Source organism: Pseudonaja textilis, chromosome 6 (assembly GCF_049901715.1).
Source record: "Pseudonaja textilis isolate UNSWEBS1 chromosome 6, rPseTex1.2, whole genome shotgun sequence".
Classification (NCBI taxonomy): domain Eukaryota; kingdom Metazoa; phylum Chordata; class Lepidosauria; order Squamata; family Elapidae; genus Pseudonaja; species Pseudonaja textilis.
In genome coordinates this window covers 61,683,140-61,708,662 of record NC_141995.1, presented here as the reverse complement: position 1 = coordinate 61,708,662, position 25,523 = coordinate 61,683,140, and the positions used below count along the sequence as shown (strand labels likewise).

The window sequence follows — 25,523 nt, the reverse complement described above, 5'->3', positions numbered from 1 at the left end:
TGACACACTGTATGGTAAGATAAGTCTACTGTGCTAAATGGAACTTACTTCCAGAGAAATGAACCAAAATTCCTGTCTCTCTAAAATGTGGTATTCTGTTGTAATTTATTGATCTGGTTTAAAGCATTAAATGTTATAATATTCAGCAGCGCTATGTTGTATTTGATAGAAAACTGGAGAAAAATCTCTAAAATCTTTTAACTTTGAACCTCTGCTTTTAAAACAAGAATTTACTAAGTACCATAAAAAAGGGATGTTAATTTAATATGCAGTATTAAATAGAACAAAAGTAGCCTGTTCAAAAAAGACATGATGTAAGCTGGGTTTATTGATATACAGCTGTGAAATATTTACAGTGCTATAATTTAGATTATGTCTCCTAATGTTTTGTCTTTTTTTGCAATTTTCTTTACAAATAGATTTAAACTGTAAAACTTTTAGCTGACATACTAACATACTTGCTTATGTCTCTAACTGCAGATGGATACACAACTGATGATATTGGTTTCTACTGGATTGGAGGGGAATCAGCTGTTAGCGGAGTTAATAAAATTGAGCTCCCTCAGTTCTCGATTATTGATTACAAAATGATCACAAAAAAAGCAAAGTTTGCAACAGGTAAGCACCAACCAGCTGCAAACATAGACTGGAAACATTACCAGAAAACAAATACATTTGTGACATGACTTCATTTCATTTGTTTCAAATAGGGGCTTATCCCCGCCTGTCCCTGAGTTTCCGACTGAAAAGAAATATCGGGTATTTCATTCTGCAAACCTACATGCCTTCCACTCTAATTACAATTCTGTCTTGGGTATCCTTCTGGATCAACTATGATGCATCTGCTGCAAGAGTTGCACTAGGTAAATTATTTCTTGGATGATGCTACTGTTGGAAATTGTTTTTTGGGGGGGGGGTAATTTTCTGTTTAATTTGCACCCAACAGCCTTCCAGCCAATTAATGTATTCAGATTAGAGCAAAAAGCACAGACCATGTCACACCCTTCAGCTAGCAAATATATATATATAGCTTGATACCTATTTATTAAATATCATCAAAGATAAAAAAAATATTTCATTTGTCAAAATAGACAAAAAGTAACCAAAAGCAAAGACAAATGTGAACAATAGGCAAGAGAAAAATGGAGTTAATAGCAACAATTTAAGAGAGCCAGTTTGATGGAGAGGTTATAGATGTAGATATAGATGTAGTTTACAAACCAGAGATTGTGAGTTCTAGTCCCACCTTGGGTAGAAAACCAGGTTGGGGGCCTTGGACCAGTCATTCCCTCTGTCTAGGAATAAGGCAAGGGCGAACTACTTCAAAAATCTTGCCAAGAAAACTGCAGGGACAAGTCCAGGAAGTCTCCAGAAGCCAACACTGGTTTGAAAGCACCAAAAAAAGAAAAATCAACAATCTACATTATCTCTAGATTAAACTAGACTAGACTAGTTTACCAAAGTTGGAAGAGATCTGGTAAGCATCTAGTCCAACCCCCCTACCCAAACAGGAGACCCTATCAAGAAACTTAATGGCACGTAATCAACTAATCAAATCCTGCAGGTGGGAAGAAAACATGGTGAAGCAAATTTATCTTAAAATGCCAGAGATTTTTCAATAATAATGTATATCTGTCAGAATTATATACATTTAACTCACAAACATCTATACAAAATCTTTGACTTATGCACATAAGACTTTCCTAGGAAGATGTGCTCCTAGATCAAACATCCAGGTCAAATATTCTAACTTGGTGAAATGTAGTTGAAGACAATTTCCCGTAACTTAAGAATCAGCATGTATCCTGCAATTTTTGAGGCATGTATCCTGCAGTTTTTCCATGTACAGCCAGCATTGTACATGGAATATTATTCAGATCATGGTAGTGTTAAGCTTCTGCTGCCTTAGCAAGAAACAAACTCATATTATTTCCCCTTGTCCCAAAGTCTCCAAGGTCTCAGCTACTCACTGTGGCAAGTCTTAAGAGCTGTAATTCCCAAATCTGATTGATACAACGGAAAAGATGGTAAAAGGCATAGAAAACTAGAGCATTGTAGAAATGGCTCAGGCAGCGAGGTGGATGCCTGGGCTGGGAATTCTGTATGATGTGGTATCTTCAGAAATGAAGTATGTCCTTAGAAAGGTAACTGTTTCCTTCTCTGTAGGAATCACCACTGTGCTGACAATGACGACTATTAGCACTCACCTCAGGGAAACCCTTCCCAAAATCCCATACGTGAAGGCAATTGACATCTACCTTATGGGCTGCTTCGTGTTTGTGTTCCTTGCCTTATTGGAATATGCATTTGTCAACTACACATTCTTTGGTAAAGGCCCTCAACACCAGAAGAAAGCAGCAGAAAAAGCCACCACTGAGAGGAAGAAAGTGGAGATGAATAAAGTTCAGGTAACCAATTCTCTGAAAGTTGATATAGTTTCCTATTGATCTGAACAAGCATTGCTGAAGCAGAAGATTATAGCGCTCCAAACAAGATCATTTGCAAGCGAATCCTTATTACAAATGTGAATATGCTTCATAAAGTGGCCTAATCTTCATTGAAAACCAATTTTGGGAAAAACGATTTTTGAATTAGAGAATATGAAAGGAATGAGCATCAGAACATATTCAGAATATTCAATAGTTCATCATGTCAGTAATTAGTATAAGATATTCAATAATCTGTGATTTTAATATCAATATTTATTGTTTAAATATATTTCTCTCAAAGTTAGCCTGGAAATATATTTGTGCACTCCATACATCCATAAATGTATGTATAAAGCAGAAAACTTTAAAATTGATGTGGGAAATCTGTTGATCATCTTATACTGATCATCTGTTTTTATTGTATTATGGACCTGGGTGTGAGAATTTACATTTTTGACACATGCAAGAAATATTAGAGTAAAATAAAGAATCCAACAAGATCAATAGTGAAAAAAGTAAAATACTGCACATAGACAGGAAAAAAAAATCAAATCAAATGCACAGCTATAAAATAGACAGGACCTGGCTCAACGGTAGTAACTGTGAGAGCGATGTAGGATCCTAGTGGTCAACAGCTTATGAGCCAGCACTGTGCTGCAGCTACCAAAAACACCAATACGGTCATGAGCTGCATCAACAGGGAAAACATCAAGGTCACAAGAAGTAATAGTACTGCTCTATGCGGCACTAGTGAAGCCACATTTGAAATACTGCATCCAATTCTGATCGCCATGATACAAAAAGATGCTTTTAAAAAAATCTAGAAACAGTGTAGAGAAAAGCAACATAGATGATAAGAGATCTGGAAATTGAATAGATGAATGTCGTGGCAATTTTGGCAATTTTAAGGTGCATGGACTTCAATTCCCAGAGTTCCCCAAGGCAGCATGTAGTTCGTCCATCTTAAACTTGCCAAGACTGAAAAACGCTGATCTGCAGAGAGGGATTTTTCCTTTCCTCTTTTACTGGTTCTTACTTACTTATAAGCAATCATAATGCAAAATCCTCACTTCCACCCCGTTCCAGAGCAACCACCATTCCCTCACTAACCTGCATTCCAGTGTGCAAAAGAAGACCGTGTGACTACCAGTTTAAAAAAGGTTCAGTCAGACCGTCCAAAAAAGAAGTTCTTCCGAAAAAAGAAGTTCCAACTTCTTTTTTGGAAGGTCTGACTGAACTTTTTCTTAAAACTGGTAGTCACATGGTCTTCTTTTGTTGCCCTGCATGGAGGAGAATGGAGCTGGAAAGCAGGTTAGTGAGAGAATGGTGGGTGTTCTGGGATGCCTACGTGCAGGGCAACAAAAGGCGACCATGTGACTACCAATTTTAAGAAAAAATTCAGTCAGACTTCCAACTTCTGAGGGGAAAAAAGATCTCCCGAAGTTGTAAGGTCTGACTGAAATGTCTGATTAGTCTCCCAGCTGATCAGGGCTCTTGTTCCATTGCCTCCTCATGGCTCCCAGCCATGAAACCCATAGTAGGCCTCCCTGCAGCTCCCTGGGAGCAAGAATGAGATGAGGAGGGAAGGGCAGGGAGGGGAGGGACGGGGAGGGACGGGGCCAGCCAGAATTTTTACTACCAGTTTGCCCGAACCAGCCTATCCCGGCTGAATCCCATCACTGGACATGATAGTAGTATTCTAATATTTGAGAGGTTGCCCCAAAGAAGAGGATATCAACTTATTTACCAAAGTACTGGAGGGCAGGACAAGAAACAACGGATGGAAACTGTTCCTCTCCTTAATTAGTTTATCTCCCGAATGAGTTGTTTCTCTCCTTAATTAACCTGGAACTAAAGAGAAAGTTCCTAACAGTAAGGACAATTAATCACTTGAACAGCTTACAGTCAGAAGTTGTGGGTGCTTCATCACTGGAGGTTTTTAAGAAGAGACTGGACAGCCAGTCACTTGTCTGAAATGGTATAAGGTCAGGGGTGGGATTCAAATTTTTTAACAACCGGTTCTGTGGGCATGGCTTAGGTAGTGGGCATGGCTTGGTGGTCATGTGACTGGCTGGGTGTGGCCAACTCAACATCACTCACATTGAGGCATGCATTTCCTCTCCTGGCCTCTCATGACTGTGGCGATGTTGCAACAGTCGTAAGTGTGAAAAATGGTCCTAAGTCCCTTTTTTCAGTGCCATTATAACTTTGAATGGTCACTCTACACAAGTAAAATACCAGCAAAGAAGGGGAAAAAAACTCCAGAGAGGTTCCTGAGACAGGAAGTCTCGTCCTGCCGAGAATGTAATAAGGATTAATGGAGAGGCAGTTTCTGTAAGCAACACCAGAATGTTTCCTTCCTGACTTCCTTACAGGATTAGGCCAGTAATTTCTTCTAACAACCGGTTCTCCAAACTGCTTAGAATGTTAACTGGTTCTAGCAAATAGGTGAGAACCGGTAGAATCCCACCCCTATATAAGGTGTCCTGATTGAGGCGGGGTTGGATAGGGGTCGGATCCTACCAGCATAACAACCGATTTGGTGAGCGTAGGCTTTGCCACAAGGAATGAATAAAAGAAGGCAAGCTTACATAGTATCAGGGTGGCACCCTCTTTGTCCTTTGCTAGCCCACATCCCATCCCGGCCATGCTGTAGATGCCACTAAGTACATCCCAAGCTTACTGGGTGGCATTATTGCCCCATTTCACCAGAGAGCACTTATTCCTCAGTGAGAATGTGATGATCTGTCAGGAATGGTGTAGAGTCTTCTGCTTGGGCAGGAAGGGGGATTAGCAGTAGTAGGATACTTTTTTTTTTACTACCAGTTCTGTGGGTGTGGCTTGGTGGGCGTGGCAGGGGAAGGATACTGTAAAATCTCTAGGCAGAGGTGGTATTTGTTGGTTCTCCCAACGACTCGAAATTTCCGCTACCGGTTCTCCAGAGCTGGTCAGAACCTGCTGAATACCACCTCTGGGGGTTAGACTAGATAACCTACAAGGTCCCTTCCAACTCCATTAATCTGTTAATCCCTGGTGAAACACATCACAGATTGTCCCTGTTTCTCTTCTTGGTTTTACTCAAATAATAGCCTCCATTCTTTACCCAAGGGTAAAAAGTGCTATGTTCGTTTCTTAGATTTTAAGATAATTCTCATTTAGTGATTGACTCATTGAGCAATCATTCACAGTTACAGTGGTGATGAAAAGTAATTTTACACCAGTCTTCAATTCACAACCTTCACAGATTAGTAAAGCAAAAAATACTTTGTAAGTGCAGCTGCAGTTTCTCTTAGTGACTGTTTCACTTTACTACCAAGATCGTGGTCACAACTGTGGTCACTAAATAAGGCTTAGCTTCCTCATGTACTGCAAAGTCACTGTAAAATAGACAATAAAGAATGTTGCCATTGCCAGAAACGAAAGAATAAACTGAAATAAAATGACAAAACGTTCAGGAAAACAAAACAAGATTCTATTTCAGCAAATTCTCTCAATATTCCCCGTATAAGCTGACACTAGAAAAAAAATATCCAGACTTACAGTATGGGACTTGAAATGTATTGTGCTGAAGCTAGTTTTGACTAATCTAAACTTCACTGAAAGGAACAAGACTATTAGGAACTAAATAAATTAGTTTTTAAGATGTCCTTAGAAGGAATGGATTTTCCTTTTTTTTAAATCTTTTTTTTGGGGGGGGGTGGATGGGGAGAACATCATTCAATCTGGAGTGGGCCATTGTTTTGGGTAACTTGCAAGAATTGAGGAGGGGTTGGATAGAGCACTAGAAATTTCTAAAGTGTCATCCTCCTTTAGATTGACACCTGTGGGAATATCCTTCTTACTACCTTGGAAATGAGAAATGAAGTCAGCCGCTCCGATGTGCTTGCAAGTTTGAATGATCCGAGAGCCACCATGTACTCTTATGGTAGTGCCAGCATCCATTACCGGAGACCACCTACTATGAAAGACCCCAACAGCAGAAGCACCCTGGACAGACATACTGCCCACCAAAAGGGACGACTACGGAGAAGAGCATCACAGCTCAGAGTCAAAATCCCAGATTTGACTGATGTTAATTCCATAGACAAGTGGTCCAGAATGGTCTTTCCTATCACTTTTATCCTTTTTAATGTTGTCTATTGGCTTTATTACGTGCGCTGAGTTATGCTGTGATCCCTCCATCAAGTCATCCTAGATACCATTTCTTCTTCTCTTCACTTTCTGTCAATCTTAAGGAAAATTCACAGTACGGAGTCCACCTATTCAGTGGGCTTTTACTCATATTCCCCAGTTTAAACCCTGTATATTCCAAAAAAACCAAAAGTATCTCTTTGAATATCATCATTCTTTTAAATCTGCTTTCAAAGAGCAAAGATGTTGAAGACACGTGTTTTTCTCCTGTTTTGTTTTACCCTATTTCTGGTAATCTTCCCCCTTTTTTTTCCTTAACATTTAAAATGTGAAATGAAATTCTGTCTAATTCCACCCACTCCAAAACTGATGTCTAATGGCATCATAACAGTGTTTTCCAAATAAAGTTAAAACATCTGTCTGCAAACAAGACAGATGATAGCTTCAATCATATGCACATTTACTTAGAAGGAGACCCAACTACACAACTCCTGACAAATCACACATTGGTTTTCAGTGCAGGTCTTTTATTATGAATAAGCTACCAGAACAATATATAATTTTACAGTGTGAAAAAATATACATGGGTACACAGAGGTCTACCAATATTGATGGGAAAAAGAACAGCATTGTTAAATAATTTATTAATTTGTAAATGTCAAAACATTTTTGTAAATTAAAATGTGCTCCTGCTGAAACAGGCAGCATATATTTTTCAAATGATTAATGCTTTTAATACACATCTTTAAATATTGGAGATGGTAAGAAATAGCTTAGAAAGAACATGGTTTTTCTCTCAGATAATAAAAGTTCATCTCTTGAAAAGTGGTACTGCTGTGATGAATTAATGGATTTCCTTTAAACAAAAATAATTATATTCTTCAGAATTATTACTTTATTTATATATACATTTATGCAGCTTTAATTAATATTTGATTACAATTCATACATTCGGTCAATAAGGATACCTTTATGAAGTGACAATGCTGGAAGGAATATATACCAGTAGAAGTCTACAATAGTTGCAAAGCTTTACTGTAGTGTATTGATTTAACATAATACTTTAAGTTTTGCTGGAAGAAAAATATTTTCATTTTTACTTCCGTTAAAGGCTACTTTAAACCTGTATCAGGTTATCGCTTTAACTATCATCCTTCTCTCCCAGGAATCCTGGGAGTTATTGTTGGGAGAAGCGGGAAAGACATTGAGAATTCTTTAGGGGTTATTTTTGCCAGATAATAGAAATTTACATTCCATGGGGAAAGCTGTGGCTATGGCATACATTTATTTTAGGTGCCAATGTGGATGTATCTCTAGTCACATCATTGGGTTTTTTTTATGCCTTTTCTTTAGCAGAGAACAGCCCTAAGATTGCCTGACCGAGATCATTCAACCTTCAAAGCCCCTCTCTGACTATAATTGCCAAAGCACCAAAATCAGTGGCACAAATTATCTTTTATTCTGAGGTGGAAAAAATTGAAATCTCACAATAAGCTTTAAAATGGACTCCCTCCCTTTTTTTTTAAAAAAAAAAGGAGGATTTCCCAAATCCTCCAGACCAAGCTACTCTATGGGTGTGGTTTGGGCAACACCGTTCCCTGGTCTTCAGTCCTTTTACAAAATTGTAAACATTGGCAGCATATCTTGGCCACCAAAATTTGGCCCACCATTATGGTAGGAGACAGGGTGAGAAAAGAGGATATTTTTTTTCCTTCTTGCTATTCTAATTCAAATAAATAGTGTTCCATCCTACAGTTTCTGTTTTCAGGAAAGCTGGTTCTAGTGTCCATAATGATGCAAATAGCAGACATGAGAAAAAAATAATCCAAACTGAAATCAAGATGGAATGTAGATAATAAAAGCCTCCCATTGAACTCGGCCTTCAGATAGCAGCCTCTGCTTTTGAGTTAGAGGGGGAAAGCATGCCAGAGTCAAGTAATCAATGGCATAGCAATTATAATCCCTTGATATAATGTATCCCATAATAGGATCATCAGATCTGGCCTGCAAACATCTGCAAAATTGTTAGCTGGAAGAGGAGATGTTGTTATCTTGTTTGTTGCCATCTACTGGTGATCTGAATTTTTGCAGCACCAATAAATAGCCCCAAAATGATGAAAAAGGAATAAAGTGTCATAAATAGTTCAAGACCTGTTATTATTTCATTATTTTATAAGGTGGAAGACTATTTATTTTATGTATTACTAAAGCAATTGATAATTATTTCATGAGCAGAACATGATCAAGTACAGTGTAGATCTCCTCCCTCCCACGCCAGTGTAGATGAAGGGACCAAATTCAGAGGAAAAGAAAAATCCACGTCCATTCAGACGTTGGAAATAACATAGAGGCTGATTGGAAAGAAATGTTCTGTTTATTGATGAGCACAGCCACCAACAGGATATGATTCTGGGACAGCTGGCCAAATGGTTGAGTGAGAGGATGGATTTAGATGGGTTTCTGTGACTTTGAACTGTTCTGGGGATTCTGCAATGAAGGCACTTGTCTTTTGATAAATGGTAGTCGGTTAATCCTATTATGTCCTAAAAGGTCATGTCCTGTCCTTCTTAATCCCATCACCCGGAGCTAAAGATGTTTTGTTTATGAATAGATTGTCTCAGACTTCTTAATGGGCCCAAAATCTCCATCTCGAAGGATTTCTGTGGGAAGCTGTTTTTATTGTGCAGGAAATTGGGGCTGAAGCATGTTTCTCCATTTCTCCTTTGGGGGAATATAACATTCTGTCTCTTTTAATATTCTCCCAAATATTTCATTCTTCTAGGAGGGTGGGGTGCGTGATTATTTCTTACAGATGTATTTCGATTACATCATCTTACAGTGCCCCCCATTGAGAGTGGCATTATAGTAGCACAATATTGCATTAATTGTATCTTAGAAATCACGTTTTTAAAATTTTCCTGGGAATAACAAATTTCCCCTTTAATTTAGTTATACTGTTGTGTGACGACGGACAAAAGTTATATTCATTATATACCATCAGATTCCCCCTTTTTCTGTGACTTTCTCCCTTGACAGAGCATCCTTTGAAAACAATTTGGAATATCCTTTGAACTGAATGCAAACACAACCCCCTCCCTTTGCTATTAATGAAAGCAATGTCACTTTTTTAGATTACCACACACAACACGGAAAAAGAGGGCCTAACTTTAAGAGTCTAATTGCTGACAGTAGCTGTTTTCAAGAATAGTAGAGAGGTGCTGCTTGTAGAGATCCAATATATACTCTGTGTGTGTGTGTGTGTGTGTGTGTGTGTGTGTGTATACAAAAAAAATTGATGTGATATGAAACTATCCAAAAGTATCAGTATATATTATTAGTAATTATGTTATTATTATCGGTATATATTACAATTGATTTCGTAGAAGCTGTAGAAACCATCTATTTCTTTGGTAAATAGTTTGGTGGCAAACTTCTTCATAGTTCCCAGTCCTTCTTTTTTAAGGAGGGAGCTAAGATTCATGAATAAAAGTATAATAGTATAATTTTCTGTGCAATGATGGATGGTCATAACTAATCAAACGGGAGAGGGTGGGCGTAATAGAGGTGTGAACCCTCTCAAGATTCAGTTCACACCTGTTGATAATGTCCTTTAGCAATTAGACCTCATCAGTTACACACAGTGAGTTTATTATGCCAAAGTGCCCTTAGTATGAAAGCTTGTACTTATCATATCACTGAAAACTCAGGATATAGAACCACTTTGCTTTGAGTTAATCTGTAAATATATAGTGTTTACAGAACTGGAAATTGAAACATTAACATATAATTGTTTGCTGAAAATTTACTTCGAAGCATCTGTTGCAGATGAGAAGACACAGTTGAACACATGAGTTTCCATTTATTTGTTTGTTGTCTTTAAATTATTGTTGATTCCTGATAACTGCCTGGATTAGCCCCTTAAGTTTTATTGGCAAAATTTTAGAAATGTTTTTCCATTGCCTGCTTTCTAGGGAAGAAAAGGAGTGACTGACCTAAGGCCACCCAGTTGGATTTGTGCCCAGGGCAGGTCTAGAATTCATAGTCTCTCAGCTTCTAGCCTCAAGAGCTATGGTTAGCATTTAGTATTGCAGGCTAATTCACTGCTCATTCCCAGGAGTTCAATTCTGATTGGCTCAAGGTTGACTCAGCCTTGCATCCTTCCAAGGTTAGTAAAATGAGGACCCAGATTATTGGGATCAATATGCTGACTCTTAAACTGCTTAGAGAGGACTGCAAAACACCATGAAGTGGTGGCCTAAGTGCTATTGCTATGCCCTAATGACTATATTAAACTGGCTCCCATTATTTCTTATAATGGCTCCTAATAAACAATTGTCAATCCAAAAAAGAGCTGGAGATTGCTGATTCTCACACGGATCATCCCATTACTAAGTATGTTAAAGTGAAATTGTTGACTGAAATAAGGTTAAGAAAATTCATGTGGAATAAAAGTTTCCACCCCCAGCTAATTTTATGCTGCGGTTCCTTGCCATCATAGTTTACAGTGAGCAGATGCAAACCTGTTAAATTTGCTTACTCAGTCTTCGTTTAAGGCATCAGACTAGGAAATAGAGCATATATAGTTAAAGCATTCTGGCTGGGGAATTCTAGGAATTGAAGGCCACATAACTTACAGTTGCTGAGACTAACATTGCTCTAGAACACGTGTGTCAAATTTGCGCCATCACGTTGCCGTCATGTGATGTATCACAATGTTTCCCCCCCAGAGCTGCGGGTGGGGCATGGCCTGCACATGACACATCCAGCCCACCGGTCGCCACTGTGATAGCCCTGGGTACGATAGAAGGTATGAATAACAGACACTGGTAATGTTAAATCAAGCAGGGAAAAAACTCTATTTTCCTCTGTTCAGAAAACAAACAATATGAAAAGGGATATTAAATGTTAGCCCAAAATTCTCTTATCAATGAAGTCTTATTTTCATAAATTAATGTAATCCTAAAATCATTTTAAGTGAAAGTAAGCTCTGTTGAACAGGAGAAAGTAGTTTTAAATAAACACACACAAGTTTCCTACTCAAGTTAAATCAATGACTGGTATCTTTTTCAAATTATTTTTGGCTTATTAAAAATGGTTTAGCTAAAAAAGAGCATGTTTTGATAAAATAAAGTTTAATTGTCAGTTTAATTTAATTGACAATTACACAAAAATCTCTCTCAATGGTCTAAGCTCGAGAGTGATTTGGCAACAGCCAAATAATTTGCCATTTCTCTTGTTGTTGTTTTTAATATAAATTTTATTTGGGTTTTCACAAAAACATAATACAAATAAAACATCTTTTTTGAGAATAGCATGACCCCGGGTTATCACTTCTCCCTACAGACACAAACTCAATTTCATATTCATCTTTGTGTTCTATTCCATATCTTATTACTATTTTAACATTTTCTCCATAATTGTTCCCCTCCCTTGGTTTTCTCAACTTTATTTTTAATTATCTCATATCTAAATTCAATTATATATCTTTTTCTAAGTTTCAATGTCTTTCCAATCATTATATTTATACTTTTGTCTGTCCTGTTTCAATTTCATATTATCTTTTCTCATTAAAAAAAATTTCCCGTGTAGTTACTAATTGGAGTATGACACCTTTATATCTTTTAATTTTATCCATTCAACTCTTATTTAAACGTCAATTTATGCCTTTAAAATTATAACATTCAATATAGTACATAACTTCCAATCAAATTCTGCTTGGTACATTCTTAAAATAAATACTATGTTATATATCTATATATATGTATCTATATATCTATATTATATAGCTATATAGCTATATATCTATATCAATTTCTATCTATCTATCTATCTATCTATCTATCTATCTATCTATCTATCTATCTATCTAACAATAGTAAATAAAACATTCATTCCATTAGAATTCAATTCTATCATTAATATTAGTTAGAATCTTAACATCTTTAACATTTCTTTTCAATTGAATATCATACTTCCTTTCCTTTCCTTCTTCCCACTCTTCTTCTCCTTCCCCTTTTTGCCCCCTCGTCTCTCTACTTCTAATTCTCTCTTCTGTGATCCTCTCTTCTGTTGCTTCCTAATATTGTAATTATTTTTCAAACTATTTTTTTTTGGGGGGGGGTGTTTTTTCAAATCTTAAACTTTTCACTCTCTTCCCCTCCTTTCCTTTTTTCCCCCACATAAAATTACTTGACCATTAAAGATGGCTTCTTCTTTGTCCCAATCTTCTTGTTCTTACAAGTGTTTCTTGTTGTTTCTCATAGTTCCAAATCTCCATTTCTAAAAATTGAAATACGAAGCCAAAAGAACTTCTTCCTTCTTGTGCATCTTCTTTCAGTTTTTTAAGTTCCATTTTCAGTTCTTCTAAAAGTGATGCCATTTTAAACACTTTTAAACAACCACCCGATTGATTTTAGTCATTTAAATCCAATAGCCAAAAATCCAAAAATCACCAAGTAATCCAAATAATCCAAACTGTTTCTTCTTGCTTCTTTTTTTCCACTTTCTCCTCCTGGGGTTTTATTATTTTGTTACAAAGTTTCAGTTAGCATGTATTTTTCGGAATCTTGTTAAGTTTCACTGTAAGTTCCTTTTAGTTCCAGGCAGTCTCCTCCTTTTTTCTAGATCCTGCCCTTTTATTCTTTCCTTTTCTCTCCTTTCCTGCTTTTAAAAGTTTTTGAGTATCCAAAAGTCTTTATTATCCCTTTGACATTTTAATTTCAGCTTAAATGCCTATTGATGTCAAAGTGGATTTTTGTCAATTTCTTACTTAAATCTCTTAGCTGTCAGTATAAGGAAAGGAAGAAGAAAAAAGCCAAATCCTTTCCCTTCCCTCTCTCCTTTGCTGCTTCAAAGTCTTCTTTGGGAACAATGTTATTTTTTATAGTTCAAATTCCAGGGTACCTTACATTGTTGCTTTTTCAGTTTAATCCAGCCAACCAAAACTTTCTCTTCTTATCTTCCTCCTGCACATTCTTTTCCGGTCAAGTTCTTCTTTGAGGTGGCCATTTCTGACCACCGCTGCAACCTCCTTCGGGAAAGGGAATAATGGCCAGCTGAGGAAGAGAGGTGTGGCTCTCCTCAACCCTGCTGGCAGTCTCCCCCCTCTTCACCACCTCTACGGGATGGTTTAGCCCCAAATCCATCCGGCTTGGGGTGCTCCAGTGCCGAGTATGGATCGAAACTGCACATGATTGTGGATTTTGGTCCGTTGCCAAAGAAGCTCAAACCGGAACTCCCCATTTCTCCTGTTTTTATGTGTTGGAACTTTGTATGTTTAAGCTTTTAAAACTTATTCCTATTTGAGTATGAGTTTAGTATCACCTATTCAATGGTAAATTCATAAATGTTATCCTAGCTGAAATGTGATGCATCTGATGTTGAACATAAAACCAGCCACTGCTATTGCCCATACAACATTCACAAGCTGAGATTCTGTATCTCAGAAGTGCACAATGATCGCAGACGACAGTACACACACAGCTCAACATATATGCATTGAGCATATAGAACCCTAAAAAATTTGGGAATCTCAATAGAGTTATCTCTTAATACAACATTTTTTACAGGTGAGCAGTATTGTTCTACTAGGGCTGTCATCTACCTATTAAAAGATGAGATTACTGTCAAAAGTTGCCAGCTTTTGTGTAACTCAGGCTGTAATCCATCTAGCATATATCATTCAGAATACAACACAGCAGAATTTCCTATTGTGCAATATTCGTGGGAATGGGTGAAAAGTTGAAATAAATTGTCCTTCAGAAATAAAATGAGCAATGAATGTGACTATTGTGTTCTACTACTCGTCTCCCAGAGCATTTGCTCATTGAGGTGATCCTCCTAAAAATGATGGACGTCCAAATATAATACTTTTTCAGCACATCTTTTATTTTAAAAAAGACAGAAAACCTCAGTTTAGTTGATGCAATTTAGCAAATAAGCCATGTATCTTCATTTGGAGGCCCCAGTACAATTACAATAAAAGCTGATCAAAAAAGGGGGCCTTTTGGACAGGATTGATTGAAATAATTCTATGTGATAATCTTCATTAAGTCAAGAGTTAACTCAGCACTTCTCAAGTTTGATGACTTTAAGATGTATGGACTTTTAACTCCCAAATTCCCCAGCCAGTGCAATATCTTAAAGTTGCCAAGGCTGAGAAACACTGAGTTAAAATATCACTTTTAATTATATTCAATTATTCCTCCGCTACTATTTAACAAATCCTCTGCTGCTTTTTCCAATCTAAATGTCTCAGGAAATTTGGAGTTTCATTAGTACTATAGTATTTTCCTCTTTCATTGTTGAAGTGTTATTCTAATATCCTTTCAGCTCAAGAAGTCTTCAAAGTGCAGATTTTCTTTGAAGGCGAATTTAGGTTTAGTTCAAAGAATCTCCTCACGCTGTGCCTATGCCTTCACTCTTGAGAGTGGTATTGAAATCCATGAAATATGAATCCATGTTTGCAACCAAGTGCCTTGTTCAAATAAACCTTGACTGAATTCCCTTTTGATTGAGACAAACTTTTTACAGAGAAGTGAGTGCCCCTCTCACTAGTCTATCAAACTGTATGTGTAAATACTTAATATTATGATTTGGTAAAAAAATTAATTCACTGGCAGAATGGAAAGTAGACACAATTAACAGAATATATTTGGGCTGGTGGTCAGGAGATAGCTCCATACATGATCCATTTTCTTGACATTCATAAAAAAATATTTCCAAACTTCAGTTCAAGTCATTGCTTTAAAATCTGATTTCCAAAAATACTCTAAAATAACCCCAAACATACATCTCTAGGTAGTTATTAGGTAGTAATTCCTACAGGCACTTCACAAAACCCTGTTCCAGATCTTTTCTGTAATACTCATAAATTGCCCCATATCCAAATGTCTGTGTGTTTCCTACTATGGTCATTATCAAAAACTGATGCCACCTAGTTATCTCCAAGCTCCCAAAAATTGTACTTATCAAAGCTTTGTAAATGATTTGGCATTAAACACAAACTAATGAAATAAACGTCTCTCTTTTCATTCACCTTTTATCTCTGGACCTTGGAAATCTGATAAAATATCACCTGTGAAGCTAAGATCAATTGGAACTAATGACTTGCCTCATAAGAATATTATTGCATGACAATGAGAGGCCATCCTACCTCTATCACTGTTCTTTGTCGTATCTGAAAAGCTAATGCCACCATAAGATTAAAAACAAAGTGGTGCCAACATTTGATTGAATCTGTATGGATAATGGTTATGACAATTGAGGTTTTACTCAATCCCAGAGTCTCACTTATTTATTTATTTATTTATTATTTTATTATTTATTTAATCAAGCAGTTATGTTTTTCAGTGAGAAAGACTCTGAGCAAATACTGTATAACAATATCAGAACATGTCTATTATTCTGATCAATTTTGGATGTGAACTTAGGAACAAAAGCCATCCATGTCCATCCACCATTCTGCTGAGCTCTTTCTCTATGTGTTTGTGCTGTCATGACACACATTTCAGCCTTTTCACATCTTTGTGCTCTGTATTGAATATCTCTGTCCTTAAACTGGGGGAACAAAATCATTAGAAGCCTTTTGGCTGGAGAACTTCTGAATGAAAAGACATTGAAAGTTCTATTGCCTTTTTTTTTCAACACAACTTTATGAAAATAGACATCCAGCATTAACTAACCCAAAACCAAACATCAAAGTAGACTAAATGTTACAATTTTCTTTATTAAATCTCAGTGTAGCAATTGATGAAATGCACCCTCATTTGCAAACTTATACTTCCTCATCTGATCTACCTAGAATATATTTTTTTATTTTCAATACGCTGACATTGTAAACTGCCCAGACAGTGCTGTAAAACACCATGGAGTGGTATATAAGTCTAAGTGCTATTGTTATGGCTACTTTATCTGATATTTATTGCCCCCAATGTGAAATTGTGCAAATGAATATATTTTAGCATCCAATTTTACATGAAGATAGTTTAGCAATGCTTACAAATGTAGTGCAAAAATCTCTTTTATAGACCATTGGGTATTGTCCTAATATAAACCCAACAAATTATTATTACTTAAAGTCTGTGCAATATTGCCTAATGGTTGCTGTAAAATGCAGTAGTCCAATGTTTAAAATTACTCTTCTGTTAAATAAAAAAGATTTTGACATGATGAATTTGTGGAAGTGCAGCTCAATAAAATGACTAAATCACTATCTTAAGTTGAGATAGGTTATATAGGTTGGAAGGAAAAGTAGCCATAACTCTTAATGAATTGTTGTACATGTCTATGGGAACTGTAAATCAGCTTGCTAGAAGTCATTATGCAAATGTATTGAAATATATTTATTGATTGATTATTTGTATACCACTGACTCCACATAAACACTCAGAATTTTTTTTAAAATCAGACCTACAATTCAAAAGCCATTAAAATCATAACCAGAATCTTTGCCCCTACAGCAACCCAATTAAGATATCTCCCAATTTTAAAAAAAACCCTCTGTAATTTTCCATTAAAAATTACTCATTAATAAATTCCTCTGCCAGTTATCATTTAATTAAGTTATCAGAACCCCTAAATTTCTGCCAATTTATTGAAGGCTATAGTATTTCTGATTTTTTTTTCTAAAAGAGAAGATTGAGGATCTATGCAAGGGGGCCTGTAGCCAAAGGAGATGTCATCAGAATGATAAAACATACATTCCTATGTCCTGCCATGCAGGTAGAAAAAAAGGCAGAGCTGGAGCTGGAAATCAGATTTTTCTATTTCATCATTTGGTCCCTTCTCTCCAGTCCATGGATGCCTGTGATTACGAAAGAAATCAGAGGCAAAGATGAGGGCTCAACTAATTCTTAAGAACTGGCTATTCCCCCAAGCCTGGACAGGGTGACGTTGGAGATGGAAGATAGTAATATTAGTTGCATTGGGTTGGTTCTGGTGCTTCAAATTTATTTCTGCTTTCACTGTTTTTTTTTTTTTTGCTGCTATTGTTTTATGATGTTTGGTTTTACATAACTTTCTGAGCTGTCCAGAGTTGTGGTTCTAAGATGAGTGGCCGTTCAAGGCTTTTAAATAAATAAATAATTTGTGAGGGGCATTATGCTTTCCTTGAAATTACCATTTCATACAATCCGTTACAAATTATACAGTATATCTTGTCTGCAGGTAGCATCTGTGGCAAAACCTGCATCCACCTTCCATAAATGCACCTTCTATTATTCCTGAGCCAGCTGAGTCTAGCAATAGTTAGATACGTCTTAGTTATTTCATGCTTACACCTTAAAACAATTTAGCACCTAGTAATTTGTCTTGCTTTGACTTTTTCTAGGTACAATGATCTGTAGGGACAATTGTGTTGAAGATGCTCCTCTTCCCCCAACCCCCCCAAAAAAACATATTTTGGAACAGCACCAACTGCAGGGGAGGCAAAAAAGACAAAACGGTGGTGACAGCAGTGCAGATGAAGCCTCACCCTTTTGTTGTTGTAAAGAGCCAGAGGTTTTATTCTGCTGCTTCAAGCACCTCATTCAGAAGGTAGCTCACAAATAGGGAAATTCTGCACAACCACACACACAATTTTAGAAAAGGAATGAACGACGGGTTTTAAACATTCTTTTTAGCAGTATGCCATAGTGCTTTGATTATGAATTTTGTTATAAGTATGCGTTTTAAATTTTATTTCTGTTTGCTTAATTGGGTTGCTTTTAACTTACTTTTTTATTTTTCTTGTTAACTACATTACCTGTCCTGCTTACAGGTGAGGCATAAATGAAATTAATATTTCAGTGACACTATTAGAACTATTGCTGTGTCCGACCCAAAGAAAATATTTTTCACTTAATTGAGTTGCTAATACAATTCACAGTTGCAACGTTTCCCTTATAAATGTAAAGAATTAGCTTTTGTTCTTGGAAATCATATGTATAAAGTCTTCAAGACGTGCTTAATGAAACATCTATCTTGAAATGCCGAATACATTTTTTTCATGAGAATTTAAAAACACAAATACATATTTCAATTTTGTTAATTGTTTGTAAATAAAATATTTTGAACCATTCTTTTGACATGGATTGAGATAGCTTTTACAAAACTGTAATTTATAGGAATTGAAAGGATCATCACCTTAGATGTTTATTTTCCAAACTGAAAGGAAAGATTTCTAGGAAGTATGAAAATAACCAGAATGCCAAGGAAGAGAAATAAACTAATTTTTTATGATTAACTTTTCTACTTTGTATAAATCAATGCTGCATTTTCGCAAACTCCTGATCTGTTAGAGCAATGTGATCTTGTGTATATGCTTCTTACACTTTCAGCCTTGAATTTTTGTTTTGTGTAACAGTTTGTGTATTGTATTTGTTAAGGAATTTCTTTACTGTTTATAAATGCATGTTTGAGGTGGATGTTGCACATATGTAAAAAAAAGTCCATTTCATGTAGCATTAGTGTTGTTTGCTGTCAACACAAATGCTTAGATGTTTTTCCAAAATGTTCTCTTGGATTATATTGTATATTTTATATGTTTCAGAATTCTGTAAAGCCCACAATACTGTGATTATTTGCATTGCTAATTCAACTGATCTGATAAGAGCAAGGACCCAATCAATATGAAGGCATCCACTGCAAGGCTATTGCTCCTGATAATTTCACTTCATTGGGCCAATTTTATCTGGGAATAGGATGCCACTGACCATTTTAAAAATAAGCTGCAAATAAATAAAAAAGTAAAGTATGATCACTTGTTGCCATTTTCTTTAAAATAATAAAAGTTACAATAGCACTTTAGAAGCTTCCTGCCTTGTGTTTAACCAAGGATGGTAATATTTCTCAGGTTCAAACATTTCTGTCTATACGTGTGCAAATGTTGGTGGGTTGGCTTCTTCTGGAACCATTACCCCCCTTATTTTCCAGATTAGGTGCTTCTTCACACCCAACACCCTTTATTAAGTTGTACTCAAAGTTGTGCGGCCTTAATTCAAGTAAATCACAAAAAATGTTCTATGGAGGAGTAATTTAAGATAGCAATTATAGCAAGGACTCTCCTAAGCAACAGATTATAGCACTAAATAAAATTGTGAAAAATGTTTCATCATAAAGCATCTAAACTGATTAAATACCCAGATGCTCAAAATATAAACTACATATCCACTAACTAACCTGAAGAGTTGTAATTCAAGATGTAAATAATCTCATAGTTTTTAACATAGTGCCTATTTGTTATGAAAGTGTAAATACTTCTGAGAGTTCTTAGCATTAATCTATTGTGATTGTTGTTGGAAGTGAGTGGTTTACTCTTCTCTTTAATCCACAACTTTATTCCCAACCAGTGTTCTAAATACAAAAGTACCATTAATAAATCACTGAAGACTTTTCTAAACAGCCTTGCAATTAAAACAATGCCTCTGTAAAAATATTAGTTTGCATTTTACATGACAATTGTTTTATAAATAAGCAAATTGAATCTTAACTTAGGGATAGACTGCACAGCTCATTTACTACAATACAGGTAATCCTTGACTTACAACCATTTGTTTAACTATTCAAAGTTACAATGACACTGAAAAAAGTGATCTACAACTGGTCTTCATGACTGTTGCAGCATCCCCACAGTCACATCATCAAAATTTAGGTGCTTGGCAACCGACATGTATTTATAATATGGTTGTAGCATCCCAGAGTCATAGGGTCGCTATTATCTCAGCCAGCTTCCAACAAGCAAAGTCAATGGAGACAGCCAGATCACTTACTAATCCTCTGATCAACTTAACAACAGTTTAACAACAGTGACAGAAAAGGTTGTAAAATCAGGCACAACTCACACTGCCTTGTTTAGCAATGGAAGTTCTAGTCCCAATTGTGACCCAGGACTATCTGTGCAATGTCTTTCTTCAGGATACATTTAGACTAAATTATCCTCTTAACAACCCCTGAAAGAAGCCAGGTTAATGGTAACTTTTTCTAGACAATCATGTGAGTTTTGTGTCGAATTGCAGATGTGAGCCCAGGCCTCACTAGTGTTTAGCTCTACCTTTGAGAAATGATAAAGTACATAGAATTTGGAAGGTGACAAGCACCCCTAGTTGGTGGCCTTCAATTTCTAATTAAAAATTTCTAATTTAACAGCTGCAATTACAGGAGCATCTTCCATCATTCCCATTTGGGTAACTTGTATATTCATGTAAGTTATATTTTTTTCCCCAGTGACACAGGAACATTTCTTTTAAACATTTCACTGTCTTCATTACTTATAAATTTCAGTATCCCTAGTTCCACCATTCTTCTCTCCATATTGATTCTATTCTTGCTTTTTCATACAATTTGATTTTACCTTTCCGTATTTTAAAAAACAATAGCAATTCTTAAGTATAATGAGGACAGTTATCATTACTGTGATATGAAAATAGCTATTGGCCTTCCATTTCTTATGCTGTATTTATTTTTATTTTCCTGTTAAATGCTGCAGCAGTTAGGTTAAAAATACAAAGATAAAGTAAAAGACAGTTGCATTATCTACCTGTTACCTTTCTTTGCAATTATTTGATTAAATTGTTCATTCTTTTATATGCTGGGGCTACATCTTCCTTTTTTGTCTGTGTAAAACATAAGAGTCCTTCACAAAGGCATCATTCTTGTCCCCATGACTAACAAATACAATTAAAAAGTGTACTAATGGTAGGGCACCAGCTCTATATCCAGACTTGTTTGATTATCAAGGAGATCAAAACTTGAAGATGAGCAACTAAGTGACTACCTTTAAAAAATTGCATTGTGTTGTGTTAGTGCAGGAGTGGAGACCGTTCATACTTAAGAGTGGAATTGTTGCAACCTTGGCATGATCTTTCAAGATTTCATTATTGAGTAATATTGTCAGTGCCCAGCAGAAAAGATAAGCTTTCCGTTTGATATTTAACAGCTTGCCATCACCCAGGTCACGGTTCTCCCAAAGGGGCTTTTCAAAAGGCAACTGGACTTTCTGACTGAAGAAGCTTCATGGTGTGAAGCAAAACATTTTCAAAGAAAAACCAGGAACGTCCAGTTGCCTTTTCGAAAAACAGTTTTGGGATGACCAGCTGCATATTTTTTTTCCTACTTGTTCTTATTTATCTAATGTCGGTTCCTTCCTGTATGAGCGCCAGTTAAAAGGTGTGTAACAAGACAGAAACTTTCAAAATCTTGCTGGTAATTTAGCAGAGGGAGGACTGTTTTACATGTCTAGGTACACATGAAAAAGTTTCTTTTCTATAGTCCCAGTCCAAATCATTACTGTTTAGATAAACAGTTTAAAATTATTTAGGGTTTTACTTTTTTTGTAATTCCACATATGGTTTCAGTTCCTGTTTTTCCTGCAATTCCATTTCAAATGACAAGTGGCAATAAAAACCAAAACTATATATATAGACTGGGTGAAACCAGGCTTAATAGCAGTAACTGAGAGGGATCTTGGCATCTTAGTGGACAACCAATTAAATATGAGCCTACAGTATGCGGTGGCAGCCAAAAAAGCCAATGCAATCCTAAATTGCATTAACAGAGGGATGCAATCAAGATTAAGTGAGGTAATAATACCACTCTATAAAGCCTTAGTAAGGCCACACCTAGAAGACTGCATCCAGTTTTGGTCACCACACTAGATTTTGAGACTTAGAAAAAGTGTAGAGCAGAGCAGTCAGGATGATTAGGGGACTGGAGATAAAAAGATATGAAGAACAATTACAGGAACTGGGCATAGCTAGTCTAGTGAAGAAAAGGACCAGAGGAGACATGATAGCAGTCATCCAATATTTGAGAGGCTGCCACAGAGAGGAAGGAGTCAAGCTATTTTCCAAAGCACCTGAAGGCCAGACAAGGAATAATCGATGGAAACTGAACAAGGAGAGGTTCAACCTGGAAATAAGGAGAATTTTTCTGACAGTGAGAACAATCAACCAGTGGAAGACCTTGCCTTCAGAAGTTGTGGGAGCTTCATCACTGGAAGCTTTCAAGAAGAGATTGGATTGTCATCTGCCATCTGTCAAAAAAGGTGTAGACTCTCCTGCTTGGGCGACAGGTTGGACTAGACAACCTAGAAGGTCCCTTTGTTAATCTGTTAAATCTGTTAAATATTTTTTTTTTTAATATACTGTTAATTTTCACTACAAATATCATGCATGTACATCACTAAAGAGAGGTGAAACAGTAGTTGCTGCTGCCCAACACACCGCTTTTCAGAATCTCTCCAAGCAATTCCAAATGTCAAGCCAGGAATTAGACAAGCTGATTTTCATAATTTGAACAGATGGATTTTTAACAGATTATTATATTTTCAGGTATCTTCCTGGATGTTGATGTTAGGCTGATTGGTCTGTAGTTTCCTGGGTCTGTTTCCCCCCTTTTTTTTAAGGTGGGAAGCACATCAGCTCCAGGATTTCTGAGAGATATGGTGCAGTGGTTCTGAGATGACACCTGCCAGCTCCTTTAGAACTCTGGGATGCAACCCATCAGGTCCTGGTTCGTATTCATCAAAATCAGACAGGTATTCTCTTGCCATGTTTTTGCTTATATTAACTTTTATTTCTAGTTTGTCTTTTACAGTTATGTTTTTGGTAGGTTGGATTATAGTTTCTTTTTGCTATAGAGAAAAAGACCGATGCAAAGAATGAATTAAGCAGTTCTTCTTTCTCTCTTCTTTTTAGTGGACTGACTGTTTCCTTGATTTTTTTCTTGTTACCATATTTATATGTTGGAAGAAACTTTTTAAAATTATCTTTGACTTTTATTGCAAGTCTTTGCTCGTTCTGAGCCTTTGCTTTCCTGACTTTGTCTTTGCAGATTGTGGCTATCTGCTGATATTGAGCCTTAGTTGAGGGCCTCCTCAAGGCTGTGTGCTCTCTCCACTTCTCTTCTCCCTATATACCAATGACTACATCTCAAACGATCCACTTGTTAAAATACTGAAGTTTGCAGATGATACAACAGTGATTGGTCTCATTCGAGACAACGACGAATCTGCATACAGACGGAAGGTTGTACAACTTGCCTCATGGTGTGACCAGAACAACCTGAAACCATAGAAATGGTGGTAGACTTTAGGAGAAATCCTCCCAAACTACCACCTCTTACAATACTAGACAACATAGTATCAACAGTAGAGACCTTCAAATTTCTAGTTTCTATCATATCACAAGACCAAAAATGGATACCTAACATCAAAAACGTCATCAAAAAGGCACAACGAAGAATGTTCTTTCTGCACCAACTCAGAAAGCTCAAACTGCCCAAGGAGCTGCTGATCCAGTTCTACAGAGGAATTATTGAGTCTGTCGTCTGCACCTCTATAACTGTCTGGTTTGCTTCTGCAACCCAACAAGACAGACACAGACTTCAATGGATAATTAGGACTGCAGAAAAAACGATTACCATTGACCTGCCGTCCGTTGAGGACCTGTATACAGCACAAGTCAGAAAGAGGGCTGTGAAAATATTTACAGAGCCCTCACATTCTGGACATAAACTGTTTCAGCTCCTACCTCAAAACGACCCTATAGAGCCCTGCACACCAGAACAACTAGACACAAGAACAGTTTTTTCCCCGAAAGCCATCACTCTGCTAAACAAATAATTCCCTCAACACTGTTCAACTATTTACTAAATCTGCATTACTATTACTATTAATTCTCCCATCCTTCTTTTCACTCCGACTTATGACTGTATGATTGTAACCTTGTTGTGTGTATCCTAACAATTTTTATTGACTGTTTCCTAGTATGATTTGATTGCTTATTGTACCCTATGACCATCATTAAGTGTTGTACCTTATGATTCTTGACTCTTGACAAATGTATCTTTTTTATGTATACTGAGAGCATTTGCACCAAGACAAATTCCTTGTGTGTCCGATCACACTTGGCCAATAAAGAATTTTATTCTATTCTAGTATGACAAAAGTAAAGTTAATGTTGATTTTAATAACCATTTTGTTAGACATGAGTTTGGAATAAATATAAAACAAGGCTCTCTTGAAGCTGCCCCTTTGAATGTCACCAGAGGAAGCTTTTTTAAGAAAAGAAATGGTGGCAAAACCAGATTGGCTGATGTATAGTAAAAGTTTATCTTTTAATTCTGATGACCCAACACTAAAACTGAGGGAAGAACTTCAAACAGAAGATTATGCTTGCCACTAGTTTATTTCTCAGCAATTGAAAGAAAGGTTCAAATTGGATAAAAAGTGCTATGGATTTGTTTTTGTTTAAAATGAATGAGAATGTCATGCCTCTGTCAGAATCTGATTCCGAGGGGGAGGCCAAGAAGCTGTCAGGGAGTGGGAATGTGGTTCTGTTGGCTGTGGAAGAAACTGGGGAAGGGCAAAGCCCATCTGGGCAGAACAGTGCAGAGGTAGAGCAAGGCAGAGGGAATTCAGAGGAAGACTCAGGGCCACTCCCTCTTCATCCTAGGGCACGCAGGGAGGAACAGAGAAGGGAGCAACATGAGTTGCATGGCTTACAGGGGAGGAAAGGGCCCTGATTCCCTTCATTAGCTGCAGCTGGGAAAGGGAAGGTACGCACAGCAAAGTTGTTGGAAGCAAATTGTGAGTTATCTATGATTGTCAAGGCTTATCTGGGTTCCTGATGTCTTTCCAACTGTGTGTTTTGTTGGCCTTTGAAGTCTGCAATTCCTTATCCTGCCCTGTCAAGTTAATTGCTGCAGCATGGTTTGTGTGGATTTTTATTTACAGTTTGTATGTACTTTGTTTTTGGACTGAATTTCCTCCACTTAAAGACTGTTCTTGGGAGAATTTTTTCTCCAGTCGAAGGTAACCTGGACATTGGGGGCAAAATTGGAGGTATTAAAGGGACTCTTCTTACTTATGTGACTGCGTTGCCTTTATGCCATGTCCCGGGTCATCACAGGGAACTTTCAATATGTGGCAACAATGAACATATAATTGCTAAGATTTATAAAATGCTATTGAAATTGAATTTGGAA

The 25,523-nt window shown here is 36.7% G+C and overlaps 1 protein-coding gene across 1 annotated transcript in view; it reads left to right on the top strand.

Annotated features, from left to right (window-relative positions):
• The window catches only part of GABRB1 (gamma-aminobutyric acid type A receptor subunit beta1), an 82,239-nt gene extending 74,857 nt beyond the window's left edge, over positions 1–7,382 (top strand). Inside the window, exons 6-9 of the mRNA XM_026699976.2 lie at positions 481–618; positions 711–863; positions 2,167–2,408; positions 6,243–7,382. Of these exons, the coding sequence (XP_026555761.1) occupies positions 481–618; positions 711–863; positions 2,167–2,408; positions 6,243–6,590 (881 nt within the window). The 3' untranslated portion in view covers positions 6,591–7,382. The remainder of the gene's footprint in view (positions 1–480; positions 619–710; positions 864–2,166; positions 2,409–6,242) is intronic.
• The last annotated feature ends 18,141 nt before the right edge of the window (positions 7,383–25,523 follow it).